A 14,820-nucleotide genomic window follows, 5' to 3' on the forward strand; every position below is an offset into this window, starting at 1 on the left:
GCATGATGCTGTTGGGGAATTATGTATATTCTAATATGATTTTTTTTGTTTTGTTGAAATCACAGCCAATCATATTTGCATCTCATTTCAAGCCAGTTCGTTTAAAGTGTGCATAACAAATCCTTAATTTCGAATAATTTATTCAGAAAAGCAAATTTCCTTTCCTTTTTTTTTTGTTTTGTTATTTAACAGCTCAATGTGAGAATGAAGGTGTCCGATTTCTGCAATTCTAATAAAGTCTCTCTGGTGGCACTAATCTTCTATAAAAAGACGCCTCGATGAGGCACCAGACAAACTTCACGCCCCCGCGGTGCTGTTGCGTTCACGGGGGCGGGGCTGCGAGGGAGCGCGCTCCGTGGTCCTGTTGGGTGTCACTTGGTGGTTAAATGGTTGGTAAATCGAGCTGACCGGAGCCGGATGTCCTCTCCTTACCCCTCCAGCACATTGTCAGTGCGCAGTGCCAGGCTGGGCCAGCAGCAGCAGCAGCAGCTGACGCACCATCACACGCACTTTACGCACAGTGGATGAACGGAGGCAGAGACCCGGTCGAGGATGATGCACACCGGCTCAGAGGGGCCGTCTCCGTGGGTTTATTTACCAGGTAGCGGGGGTACGGGTGTAAAATGCACCGGAGCGGACCGGGTGTGCTGGTCGGCCTAGCTGCGCTCGGCTGCTGCTGCTCCTCGTCGCCTCTCCCATTTCTATTCTAGTTTTTTTTTTTTTATTGCAGCGTTATTATTTCCAGGTCAAAATCCCTGTTTCCTGTGCGGCTTGTTTGTACTAAAAATGGCCGGAGATGGCGGCGCTCTGAAGGATATCAATGAGATTAAATCCCAGTTCCGGACCAGAGAGGGCTTCTACAAGCTGCTCACCCTCTCGGACTCGCAGCAGCGGGGCGGGCTGCCGCGGGGTCCGTCCGCCGGAGCCACGCTGGGCCCCGGGGCTGGACCCGGTCCGATACCCGGCGGAGGGGTCGGGCTGCTGCAGGGGCCCGGGGCTGCCGCCGCCGCCGCCGCCGCCTCTTCCTCGTCCAATGCCGCAGCCAACTCCTCGCCTGCGGGCTTCCTGCCCCCGGTCCGGGTCTCCATGGTCAAGCTGCAGCCCGAAGACCCGAGCGAGGAGTCGGAGCGGGTGTGCTTCAACATCGGCAGGGAGCTCTATTTCTACACGTACACCAACATCAAGAAGGTGAGCCCGCTCCTCCGCTGCTGCTCTCGGCCACAATGACACATTTGGATGGTCAGATTTAGCCCAGCAGGCTAACCTGCACAGCTCATTTGAAGCTGTGAGCGTGTCTCTCTCTCTCTCTCTCTCTCTCTCTCTGCTGAGGCTGCACAGATTTCCTTTTTCGTTATGCAATGCAAAATGGAGTTGGCTGATAATTGTGGCTGAATAGCCGGTGAAGGGTGCATCATGCAGACGGATGCACGGTGTCAGTGAACGCAGCAGGAAGCAGCCGGAGGGGCTCTGACAGCTCTCCATCCACCGCGTCTCCTCTACAAACCAGCGGCTCTTCCTCTCTACTGCTCAAATGTTCAAATGTTCAAATGACTCTTTGCATGAAGTTTTTGCTGCAAGGTGAATTTATTTCGCAGGAGATGGTTTACAAAGTGTAGATTGAAAACCCTTATTGGCACTGACTGCATCGCAGAAGTCTGCCTTCATGTTTTCCTTGACCAGACTCTTTCATAACGGAAGGAGGAATATCTGAGTTTGTTTTTAGCATTGCTAGCATTCACCTTTTTTTTTTTTTTTTTTTTTTAAGAGAGAGCAGCACCACTTTCTTCTTAATGAGGAATGCTAATAACCCATTTAGGAGGAGCTGAAGGACTAATGCACAAAAGCTTCCCCTCCTCTCTCACGTGGCGTGCAATTACTGACTACATTTCTGGATTTACTCCACAACTACCATCAGTGCAGTTCATTTGTCTGGAGTTTTGTGTCATTACAACGGATGTAGAAGTGTGACCGTCCGTGGCACACACGGGTTTCTGTGGGAAATACGCTGCGAACACACTCCCATAAGAGGTGACGGTGCAAGATGTGCAGCAGACCGAAGACACAAATCACATTTACTGTAGTCTGGACGTGCACTCAGGCAGCATGGCATGCAGTCAATTATACTTACCAAGTTTGTAATCTCTCCTGCTGCCACACTGAAAGATTGAAGTGTAAAATAATTCAAATTCACCCTCTTGCACCTTTACAGATAATCAATAGAGATGCATCTTTTATGATTTGCTTCTTCTGATACAGACTTTGATCCACATATGTGTGCTGATACCGAGTGCTCAAGTTGTTCCTCAATAATACCAAAGAAACCGTATTTAATGGGTCTATTTCACACCCAAAACTTTAGGGCTGCAACTAACCAACTATTATCATTAATCTATATCTATATATTTTTTTTAAATTATTATTTGTTTGGTCTGTAAAACATCAGAAAAAAAAAAGCCTTTCTTTTGAGAAAGCTGTTTGTGTTTAATCAATAGTTTAAGTTTAAGACGATGCTGGATCGGAAGTGGAAAGTGTTCACGGTGGAGAAGCTGGAAGAATAAATGTTTCCACTGAACCATTAAAGCACTGAACTGATTAAACCATCAAATTTTGTCTGAGGAGTGGATCTACGGGCGCTTCAGAAAGTCTTCTGTCCCTTTCTCTTTTTGTACACTGCTTTAGATTAATTTTTTTAATGGATAAAACTGACATTTTCTCCCTTCAAGCTACACACAATATCCCATAACGACAAAGTGAAAACAATGAAAGAAATATCAAAAGCTGAAATCTTCTTTGGAAAGTCTCTATAAACTCATCCTATTCTTTCTTTCTGCTCGAGTGTCTGTTGGCTTCTTAGTCACCCACCTGATTTAAGGACCTTCTTCCTCGTTTACTTCATCTGGCCCGACGCCCGACTCGAGGCCACTGGGCTCCCGGAAACAATCAAAGTCCTAGAAATGTTTTTTTCCTCTTGTCCTGATCTTGGTTACCATTTTATCACCGAGGTCTACAGAGAGTTCCTCTGACCTCATGGTTTGGTTTCTCTTTTATAAACTATGTTAAGTCAGTTATAAACACTTCTGTAAACTATTATAAACACAAACAGCATCAAGCTGACGACAGTTTGGAGCCACAAGCAAACACTCCGAGTACTTTTGTAAACGAGAGATCTAAGCTTTTAATATATTTTGTTAGGTTTGCAGAAGAATACTAAAAGCGTGTTTTCACTCTAATTTCATTTAATTTTATCCATTTAAAAGATTGTAAAGTTTGGAAAAATTGGAAGGGAGTCTGAATATTTTCTAAAGTTGACTATAAACGATTTACAAAAATAATTCATAGTTTCAGCTTTGGTCCGCATCGCTAATAATTGGTCTAAACACCCCCAGAAGTCATTTATTGGAAAAATACTGTTGATTCAATTTTTGGTTTTCCTACAAAGCCTAAATTTCCCAGTAATGATTTATTAAATGATTTTTAGTCAAATTGAAAAAGACTGCACTGCACTAGATTTCATCAGATTTTGGTTGAAGATATTCTGTGATATCCGTGTCAGACGTCAGTGTTGACTGTGTTTGAAAAGTGAAGCAGGTCCTCACTATACAACTGCTTCTGCTTTACTCTGCGGCTCCTCACATTCAACGGGAAGTTTCTCCTTCGAGGGAAAGGACCTCGAACAAAAGAGTACCCGCCTGTGCGCTGATTTAAAATGACATGCTTATCTAAATGATCAATTAGCGTTTTACAACATTCGAATGCACGTACATGGGTAGGGCTTTTCTTCACAGCAGGCAATGTGGCACATCACACAGCAGGAAAAAGCACAGGTGTTTTAATGATGTTTGCCTTCCACTTCGGAGAGGTCAGCTGGATCCCTGCCAGGCTTGACTGGGACACTTAATGGAAATGAGCCAGTTAAAATGTCTGCTATGAATAAGGTGTAGAGAAACACTTCCTTCCTGATGCGCCTACATTATAAGTGATGCGGGACCGAAATCTAGAATTAAAATTAAAAAAAATGCAATTCACACCACATCTAGAAGGGATATCTGAACAGGAGGAAGGATTGACAGCAAGCAGAATCTGTTTCAGCACCTGAATATTGTCATTAAACAATGAACCTCCCCTTTAAATGTGCAACGTTTCCGTTGCAGTTTTCTTTGTCTGTAAATTACATTTCCGGCATGATGTGCAGGTGCTCTTCTCTTATTGTGACTCAGTTTAATCCAGAATGACTTTGTCGAACCCCTGAGAGATCAGCTGTGACCTTTCTGTGTGCCGTCAGTGAAGTTTACTCCTAAAGCCGTGTTGCTTTCTCGGCCGTCGGTGTCGGTTGCTTCCTGTTTGATGGATTGCTCTACAAACAATCTTTGCTCCCTCATTCTGAAACAAAACCCTGATGTTTACTATTGACTTTTTTTTTTGGGGGGGGGGGGGGACATGAAAAATGTTCTCTCCAACTCTAGAGTAACGTGGAAATATCTCAGTGTCGCTTTCCATTTTCTAGGTGATGATTGGTTTGTCAGAATAAGAAAAACACATCAGCAAATAACAAATGGACCCAGAAATGGAACAAACTGTCAGCACATTGATCGATTGTTTTTTGTTTTTTTGCTTTCACGCCCTGTCTGATTGTCTGAATGTTAATCTCTGCGCTCTGTTGTCTGCAGGCCGTAGACCTCAGTAAGCCCATAGACAAGAGGATCTATAAGGGCACTCAGCCGACGTGTCATGACTTCAACCAGTACTCCGCCACGGCGGAGAGCGTCGCTCTCATCGTGGGTTTCTCGGCCGGACAGGTCCAGTACCTCGACCCCATCAAGAAGGAAACCAGCAAACTCTTTAATGAGGAGGTATTTCATTTGTTGCAGCTTCTTGTTTTGTTCTGATTAAAGTCTGCTGCAGTACAACACAAGTAATTTGTCATTCATCATATCGATTTTTTTTTTTTTTTTTTTTTCCTCCACCCCAGTTTAGATGCTGTGATATTACTTAGAAATGCAGACGGTGTCTCCGGCGTTGTCCCTCTAACTCCTTTGTTTTTTTTTACTGTCTTCCTGAACTGTCTCTTTCTGTTTAATGGGATTCTCTTCAAGGAAACTCTCATGCAGACTTTGTGTCTCCTGGATCTGTTCACCTCCCTGGGATTGTTTTCCCTCCTCCTCCTCCTCCTCCTCCACCTCCTCCTCCCGGTTCTCTCTCTTTCTTCTCTTGCGTTTGTTTCTCGATCTCTGCGGACCTTCTGTCTTCCATTGCTTTCTCTCTGCATGTGCCTCTCTTAAAGTTTTTTTTTTTTTTTTTTTATCTCATATTTTCCAACAATGAGATGACTCCACCAACTGTTTGCATAAAAGCAAATTCAACTTCAAAGTTGTAACAACCTTCCTCACCCGTTCCTCTCTACTTTCCTTCTCCCGTATTCTTCTCCACTTCCTGCCCTTCTCCTTCTCTAAACTTCCCCATCTTCCCTCTGTCCGCCACCTCCTCCTTGTTTTCCAGAGGTTGATAGACAAATCCAAGGTGACGTGTCTGAAATGGCTTCCCAAGTCGGAGAACCTGTTCCTGGCCTCCCACGCCAGCGGTCACCTCTACCTCTACAACGTGGACCACCCGTGCGGTACCACGGCCCCTCAGTACTCTCTGCTGCGGCAGGGCGAAGGCTTCGCCGTCTACGCCTGCAAAACCAAGACGCCGCGCAACCCGCTGCTGCGATGGGCCGTCGGCGAGGGAGGCCTCAATGAGTTTGCGTTCTCTCCGGATGGCGTGCACGTGGCGTGCGTGGGCCAGGACGGCTGCCTGCGTGTCTTCCACTTTGACTCGATGGAGCTGCAGGGGGTGATGAAGAGTTACTTTGGCGGGCTGTTGTGTGTGTCGTGGAGCCCTGATGGGAAATATCTCGCCACAGGAGGAGAGGACGATCTGGTTACGGTCTGGTCGTTTGCAGAGAGCCGCGTCGTAGCGAGGGGGCACGGCCACAAGTCCTGGGTCAACGTGGTGGCGTTCGATCCGTTCACGACTTCCCTGGAAGACGAAGAGCCGATGGAGCTCAGCGGCAGCGAGGAGGACCTCCACCAGGGGGCGCCAAATAACTCCATGCACTTCGGCCGGGTCCGAACAAGCAGCACGTTATCGCGTCTTTCCCGGCACAGCTCGAAAGGCGGCGGTTCGGCATCGGTCACGTACCGGTTTGGCTCGGTGGGGCAGGACACCCAGTTCTGTCTGTGGGATCTGACGGATGACGTGTTGTACCCTCGCCTGCCGCTGTCCCGCGCCTTTACTAACACTTTTGGGCCCTCACTGCCCAACTCCGGCAGCGGAGGGGTCAACAGCACCTCAGGTGGGGGAGGAAGCGGAGGGGTCGAGGGTCACCATCACCCACCCAACACTAACACTAACACTAGCACTAACACTAGCACTAGCACTAGCACCGGCACCCCCAACCCTCCGACACTCCCTTTACCGCTTCCTCGCTCCCTCTCGCGCTCCAACTCTCTGCCTCACCCCGCCGTGGCGAACGCCTCCAAGGGCCAGGGGGCCTCTGAGGGCAGCGGGGGGAGCGGAGGAGGGGGAGGGAGCAGCGGCGGTGGAAACACCACCCCGTTCAGCATCGGCCGCTTCGCCACGCTGTCGCTGCAGGAGCGCAAGTCGGACAAGTCCGGCGGCAGCGGAGGGGTGGAGAAGGAGCACAAGCGGTACCACAGCTTGGGCAACATCAGCAAAAGCAACGACAAGATCAACGTGGCGCCGAGGAGCAACCGGCTGGACGCCGCCAAGGTCCTGGGCACCACGCTGTGCCCGCGCATGCACGAGGTGCCGCTGCTGGAGCCGCTGGTCTGCAAGAAGATCGCACACGAGAGGCTGACCGTCCTGGTGTTCATGGACGACTGCATCATCACCGCCTGCCAGGAGGGTCTGATCTGTACCTGGGCCCGGCCGGGGAAGGCGGTACGTCTTCAATATCTATATTGTCATATTTTTTCTGCTCTCGTGGATATAACGGTCTTGTTGATTTATAAGTTGCCGTCACATGTCCTCACAGCCCAACAGTCACGTTTATGTCTCGGGCCTTCCACGTGACAGTTATGATTATCAGTTATTATATTTATAAACTAACTTACTGACTGGTTGAATACGTTGACGTGTAGTTGTGGGTGGAGGAAAGCGTTAAATGTTTTATAAAGTCTCGCATTAAGAACCTTTAAAATATAAAAATAATTCTTCCCTTGAATTGAGGTCATTCCTCTTTTCTCCCGTGTGTTTTTTTTAATTTATTTCAGGACACTCATTATGACGTGTTAATTAACCTACTTGCTGCTAGTTTTTAGTTGAATTCTTTTCCGTTTTGTCAGTAAAATGATGAACAATGCTCAGTTTTTAATACTCATTGATTGTAGCTACACTGGTCCAACAAAATGAAACAAATAAACAATTTACCATGTGCAGCTCTTGGACCATGTGCAGAGCTAGTTTAGCTTGCGGTCGTTCACTCCTCTCTGCCGCTGCCAGCAAAACGACCCACAATGCCACGGTCACGTGTTCACGGCAACTCTCGGTGAGGCCCGTTACTTTACGGCAATGTTTAAAGATTTACGGTAACTTGAGCTCAACCAAATTAACTCAACAGATATCAATTGCATATTGATCAATCGTGCTCATTTAACATGCTTGCACACACAAGGAACATTTATAAACGTGTTAAGCTTCAACATGTCTCTTTGACAGTTACGTTGCTATTCTGTGAGAAGTTTTGTTTTGAAGTATTCAGTTTGTTTTGAGTGTATTTTTACGCTCCACAGTAATGACCCAACAGTTGGAGATGATTTCACGTTTCCTCTCCTCGCAGACAACTGGCCTTTTATCTCCCTGCACTTACAAGTGGAGTAGGTCTCCTTGGTCTGACTGTCCCCAGTGTCTCACTTTCCTTTGTGCTTTGTCTCTCTTGTCTCTTTTGTTCAGAACTTGACAGCACAGAACGGGAACTCTCCGAGCGGCACGGTGGTATAGCTGGAGGAGAAGCTTTGCACTCGTCCCTCCCTCCATCTCCTCCCTCGTTCGTCGTCTTCTCCCTGTCTGACATCGTCTGCATCGAACTCTCAAACAAGTCAAATTTGGGGCCAACAAACCAGAGACTACACCCGTACCTACCGCTGCAGTATTATTCCCTCAGTATAATCTCTGTACTCGCCACGACCCAAAGGTGGGAAACGCTTCCTGAAAACCAACTTCACTTCAACAGGTTGATGAAGTCTTTGACTAGACTCGATAGTTACAAGTCTGGTTGTCTTGGGAACAAAATACAAAAGCCTGTTCTGGCAAATATATATATATATATGTATATATATATATATCGGCTTTATTTCATCTTCTTCATAACTTGTCGTAACCAGCTACAGTGGGCAGTGTGCACTTTATGTCCCAAAAATCTGTGGACGCTTGTTCGGTCTTATTTTCTTAATAGTACAGCATACAGTGTTATTTCAGCAACAGTTTGGGGAAGATGCTCTCTTGTTTCAGTATAACGGTGCCCCCTGCGCACAAGGCCAGATCCAATAAGTTGTCCCAGTTTCACGTGGAAGAAGCTGAGTGTCCGGACCTCGGTCCCTTTCAACAACCTTTTAGGGTCGATTACAAGTGCAACATCAGCGTCGGGCTCCTTTCCCGCCACGGCTACCGGCTCTGCTCAACTCTACTCGCATATGGTACCATGTACGTTTCTGGATTTCAGCAATCAAGTAGTAGAGTGAAAACAACAATCATGACCACTATAGTAGCTTGGCTAGTTAACAATGGCGAGTTTGTGCAGGATGTGCATTGACATGCATTGACGCGGCCTTTGCGATGATTCTCTCGGACCAATCAGGGGTCGACAGTGGTTTTTTTGTTGCCTTATCAGTATTAGTTCAGCTTGCTTGGAACTTCTGCAGAGGTTATATCCAAAATAGTACCAGGCACCGGATGCTATCCAACAACTTTTAGCCAGTGGAAGACCAAAAAAATAAAGTGAGTAGAGTCAGCCGAGCCGGTGCCGACAGTGGAGGTGTTGCTGCAGCTCAGCTCCTTGTCCATTTCAAAATCTGTCTTTCTTCAAAATAAGTAATGGGTTGGTTGTTTTTCGGCACTTTTAAAGGTTAGATTCCCAGTCAGAGGTTAATAATTTGAATCGACACCTCCTGAAAACCACAAATGAGTATTTTGACCATGGTGTCACCTCTGATTTGTTGGACAGCATTTCTTCCTTTGTGCTGGAAGTGATAAATTTGAAATGCTGCACTGCAGAGCTGAACTGAACGTGGTTTTTCAGGAAGCGTTTTACACCTCGTGCCACTCTGGGAATAAAGTTGATTCCCAGTGCTTCAGCTCCTCCGTGTTTCTCTGCAGAAAGTCGTTTGTCCTTTCTGTCTGTAAGCCTGAAGTAACCAGGAGCGATCGGCAGGCCAGGCTCTGTCGTCATTCCTCCTTCAGCCCCCCCGTCCATCCGATCCCCTTCCTTTTCCCGTCATGCAAAGGACACTGCAAAAGCCACGGCCATTGTATTTAAGTTATTTATTTTATCACAAGACTGTGTAGTAATTTATACTGTAAATAATGAAAATACTCTATAAATACAAAAAGGACAATGTGTAAGGTAATAATGGCAGGAACAAAGCAATGACAAAGCAGGAAAGATGAAGAATATTAATATATGAAGATCCTTGTATTGTACATAGCAACAACACAGTTATAAATTGAATGTCTGCTGTTTTAGGGAACTTGAAGATGTCAATGTGTTTTTATTTTGCGTGATAAGAGTTTCTCCAGTTTTGTCCCCGAAAGCAATTTGGGTTTAATCCGTCAGCGGCGGCGGAAGCATCTCGGGTCCAGTGTGGCTCTGTAGAGAGCGACTGACCTCGAGGCGAGCACAGGGAGCGAGCACAGGGAGCGACCTTGGACGCGGCCGCGGGCCGTACGAGTCGGCCGACCGGCGGAGTTCATAGATCTGAAGAATTACTAATTCTCCTGAACATCCTGCGTGAACAAAACACCATTTTAATGAATAACATGCGCACGAACAAACATGCACTCTTGCACATTCCCAACGTGAAATGGCTTACACACACGTGCACACACACACACACACACACACACACACACACACACACACACACACACACACACACACACACACACACACACACACACACACACACACACACACACACACACACACACACACACTCTCTCAATCCCCTGATGGTGTAGCATCATACTTACTGTGTCTTGGACTCCATTCCTGTTGCACCTGAATTGCCTCTTGCAAGAATTTGCACATACAATAAATCCACAGTCCATCTTGAGCTGCCACATCCGGAGGTGTTGTTTTGTTGTTTGATCTGACCTCCATGTCGGCTCCACGAGCATCCCGCCGTTCACTCGCATACTTTCTGTACAGAGGACCTAACAGGGTGTACATCTCGGGGAAAACGGAGCATCTCTAGGGACTGAACTCCAGCTCTGCCTCTGTAGGGTTCGGTCTCTTTTCGACCTTTTGCTCAGATATCTGACACGTTAGTTGAGTTACAAAAAGAATGGATCTTCTACAAACAGACTTTGTTATTAGTAAATTTTGGCTGCTGGCCGTAATACCTACCAAAAAGGTATTTTGTGAATATTTTTGGTGAGAAATAAATATTCTCCCTTTTGCACAAGTGGAAGATTTTCATTTTATCAGTTGCGTTATCTGCAGCTCCGGCTGGATTAACCTCCTGTGGAGCCCCGACTGACCCTCACTGCACATATTCATTATATCAGCAGACATCCAGGAACCAAGCAGCTCTCAAAGGCTTAAATAAGTTGATTTATCAATTAGTCCATTGATTTGCAACAATTTGGACTTATTTTCTCAGTCATTATAAACAGTTTTTTTTAATCAGATGTTCACTTGAGCTTTTGCACCAATAATGGACATATTTCACTATTTCTAGCGTTTCATTGACTAAATAAGGACATTATTGTCAGATGTATTAGTAATTCTCATGAGTCATGGATGCCAACCTCAGCTTTCCTGTGATCTAATAAGATTACTTTGCCTGAGGTTTTCTGTGTTATTTACTTTACAATTGAGCTCAATATAAACTAAAAAAATTGGGTTTTTAAAACTACATTTTTTTTTCGGATTCCTTTTACTAGATTGCAAGATGGAAAACCTGTCAAAGTTGATATTGCAGCTCACTGGTGATAATTATAACATGTTTAATTCATCGAATTATGTGGATCCAAATGATACGTAGTGAACCTGGGGCGTCTTAACGGATTCGCTGATTTTCAGGCATTCTTCAGAGGATTTTCAGAGAAATTAGATCATCAGAGTAAATGTCTGGTAATTTTCATCATTGAGTCTAACAGTGTGTGCATGTCAGCTAATTTCTGCGTGGGAGGGGTCGTTATTAGACGTTAACCACTCAGCAGTGACCGACAGATCTGCCAGTTTCAGACTCAGAAGCTGCAGCAGTTTTGAGCACTTCAGGGTTTTTTTGTGCATCTGTGCTTGTTCAAGAGTTGTCGGCCATTCTTGCATCTTGGGACGGTCTGAATCCGGGTGTCGGTCGGTCGGTCGGTCGGTCGGTCGGTCGGTCGGTCGACCTCTTTGGTCCACTCTTGCCATGATATTTTATAGACATTCTTATACTTCCTCTTTTGTAACACATTTTGAGTGCCCACTCCTGTCCGCCATGTTGTAAACATGATACATATTTGATCTGTTGTCAGGAATCGATGAGCATAATTGAAAAGCACTTTAAATACCAAGACTTTGGTTGTTAAATTCAGAAGCAGGTGTCGGTACCCGAACCCTCGGCCCTGCTGATAGTCAACACGCCAAATCGTTTCTGCCCACCTCCACCAGTCGGAGAGAAAAAGGCAGTCGAGGTGTTTCTGAGCTGGATCTGTAGCTTTTGTTTTGTTCTTTCAGCATGACTCTTATTTTTGGGCAGAAAAAACTACCCTCTGCAAGCTGGCAGTATTTTTATCCAACTTGTGTGTGTGTGTGTGTGTGTGTGTGTGTTATTGCATTACCCATCTGCCAATACAACCTATAAATAGCAGAGCAACTTCCAGGACTGCAGGAGCCAAGGTTATGCCCTTGGAGCACCAGACAAACCACCGCTTTCTTGGCACCCTGTCTGGGCCAGCGCCGGTATTGTTGCAGACCTGTACACGCGTCTTCGTTGTCATAGCAACAGCTGAGCTCACTGGCTTTGGCGTCGATCTCTAGATGAATGCTTCATCACGATCTCTGCCTCTTCAGATGTTGAAGGAATAATTCACCGCAGTGCGAAAATCATGCACCTCGACGTTCTCCTGAAATACTGACGTTCACGCAGACACATTTTGTTTCAAAGGTTCAAACTTCTCAGAAACAGGTTGTGCAGGTTAATCCGAGTATTTTAACAGCCAAATGTTTGTTTCAAAAATATATATCTGATTAGAAGTGATCACACGTGATTTAAAGGGTAAGGTTGTATAGTGTAAATGTGTTCCTGGTGGCGTTGAAGTCATAATACAGCATTATAAAAAAAAAATAATAATCTCAAACTCAGTCTTCTCAAAGTGGAGAGAATAATCTTTCCCTTTTAATTTGTCTCCCTTTGTTTTCCTTTAATTTTGACATTTTTTTTGTTTTTTGTTTCAGTGTGTAAACAGTGATTTTCAGTCCATGTTCATTTTTCTTTGTTAGCAGTTCCTCAAAGTTGAAATCAAATCACAAGGAATTGTATGATGCATTTTGATTGCAGCTTTGACAGCTTAATCACATCCCATAATCAGGACATATTGTGTGAAGATGACCCAGAATTATCCTTTACAATGTACTCAACAATAACAGAGAGGTAAATATGTGATTTTTGATTTACTTAGCACAGATATTTAGTAAAAAAAAAAAAAAAAAAAAAAAAAGATTGGATTATGGAGCATGAACTGGATATGATGAAACATTTTAGGCTTTTAAGAGCATTTAAAGGAGCTAAAAGATGAATAATGCAATTGTCATTTCTAAATAGTTTGCTTTTAACATTTACTTGTTAAGTTAAATTTGTCAGGGCACTAGAAAAATACGAGGGGTGGAAGAACTTGGTGCTCCTTCTGCTGAACTCGTGGGCTGAAATAGAAGTGACTTCATATCAGATCAGTCTGTGAAATTCACTGTTTAAATGTTGCATTTAATAAAAGAAAAAAGTATGATTAAACTTTTTAAGAAAGCGACCAAAATCTCCCACAGACTACATTTTGGTTCTTGGAGTACATCAAAACTCCCTCCCACTCATATTTGACATTTTTTTTTATACCTTTCAACCAAATGTCAGGTTAACAGTGTAAATGAGGCAGCAGCTCTGTGCTTAGATTCATCGGACTGTCGGAGCAGGTCAGAAATCACTTCAGTCAGGTTGCACAAGACTGCAGAAGGATGATGATGATGATGATGATGATGTTCATTCATAAGTCAACAAATTTGGGTTGTCTTTCAAGACTTATGTCACATGAGGTGCTTCAGGATTGGTTTGATTTTTGTGCATCATTCAGTGACAAAAACACTCACTTTTGAAGAAAAGCTGCTTTCATGTTTTATCTTCACTGTGTGAACGCTACGCGCTTCGTGTTTACACCTTCGGTTTCAAGGAAGGTTTCAGTATTCTTTTGGCTGTAGAAACATTGAATCTCAGAACAGAAATTAATCCCAGGAGTATTGCAACTTGAGTAAATTCAATAATTCACCTCTCACATTGATGAATTGCTGCGTCCAAGCAGGAAGGACAAAAACAAACAATGCGGAGTCCAGGGGACAAAAAGCAGAGCCGACAACAAGCTAAAATAAATCACGTTGCCTCAAAACACACACACACACACACACACACACACAAAAAAGGCTGCGTTCTTCTCAAACATTCGACACCGCCGCAACAAACATCATTCCAGATGTGCTTCTGTGATCGTTTTTACTTCCAGTGGAAGAAAAATGACACTTTTCTTTAATTTCTACATGTTTTTTTTTTTTTTTTTTCGTGTGTGTGTGTGTGTGTGTGTGTGCGCGCGTGCGTGTGTGCCTGTATAAAATATGCATTATCCATTATCACTACAAACACATTATCACACATGCCTTCATGCCTGTTCTGGTGGAAGTAATAACGTCAGAATGACGTCACTGTATCCAGTTTGTATTTGGAGATGTGTTATTAAAACGTGAAAACCTGAAACAGTCATGTTTTTGTTTTTGTGAATATACTGGTTGAACTTATATAGGATATTTTATTATATCCCTCTGATGATCAGCAGAGGGCAGTACAGACAAATAATCGACTTCTCTTTTTACCTGCACAGGAAGAAAATGACCCTTTCAGCCTTTGCACGTGGGGGTATTTTGCCTGGAGGGTTTTCTGCTAAAAAGCTTCTTCTTTTTTCTTTTTTTTTACACACAAATCAAAACCCCCTTTTCTTTCCCCCTCAACCACAAGCCTTTCTGGCAGAAATCCCTGGATTCTTCTCCAAACCTCAGCCTTTCAGCTGAGCGGAAACACAGGAAGTTTGTGGACGTGACGTGGGGCGTGGCGTCAGCACGGCTGTGACGGAAGACTCAAGCCGGAGACAGTCAGCAACACCGGAAACCAGAATAATGTTGTTGACAATAAAAAAGAGTCTGCAACCCAATCAAAAGCTGTCAAAAATGACAAACACGTATGAAACTTAAAGGGTTTCAATTTATGATAGACAGGACTGATGTTTTTCTCGAAAGATTGACTGTTTTAAAATGTGTGTATTTATAACTAGTTGATCTAACATGGACCATAGGACACC

General features: G+C 44.6%; 1 protein-coding gene across 1 annotated transcript; it reads left to right on the forward strand.

The window, feature by feature from the left end:
* Positions 1-350: 350 nt before the first annotated feature.
* On the forward strand, positions 351-8,039 carry LOC138632580 (WD repeat-containing protein 20). Its single transcript, XM_069718258.1, has 4 exons — positions 351-1,188; positions 4,668-4,850; positions 5,497-6,942; positions 7,954-8,039. The coding sequence occupies exons 1-4, from the start codon at positions 787-789 to the stop codon at positions 7,999-8,001; spliced, it is 2,079 nt and encodes a 692-aa protein (XP_069574359.1). The 5' UTR covers positions 351-786; the 3' UTR covers positions 8,002-8,039.
* The last annotated feature ends 6,781 nt before the right edge of the window (positions 8,040-14,820 follow it).

Source organism: Brachyistius frenatus, unplaced genomic scaffold (assembly GCF_029030835.1).
Source record: "Brachyistius frenatus isolate BFR_SWC_R1_liver_20210118 unplaced genomic scaffold, ASM2903083v1 Contig_189, whole genome shotgun sequence".
Lineage (NCBI taxonomy): Eukaryota > Metazoa > Chordata > Actinopteri > Embiotocidae > Brachyistius > Brachyistius frenatus.

What these genes read in the sequence shown, in the direction of transcription:
- LOC138632580 (XM_069718258.1), top strand. Translation starts at nt 787, where the DNA reads ATGGCCGGAGATGGCGGCGCTCTGAAGGATATCAATGAGATTAAATCC. An exon ending in GCAAACTCTTTAATGAGGAG is followed by an intron (nt 4,851 to 5,496) that starts GTATTTCATTTG and finishes CTTGTTTTCCAG; the next exon opens with AGGTTGATAGACAAATCCAA. An exon ending in GGGCCCGGCCGGGGAAGGCG is followed by an intron (nt 6,943 to 7,953) that starts GTACGTCTTCAA and finishes TCTTTTGTTCAG; the next exon opens with AACTTGACAGCACAGAACGG.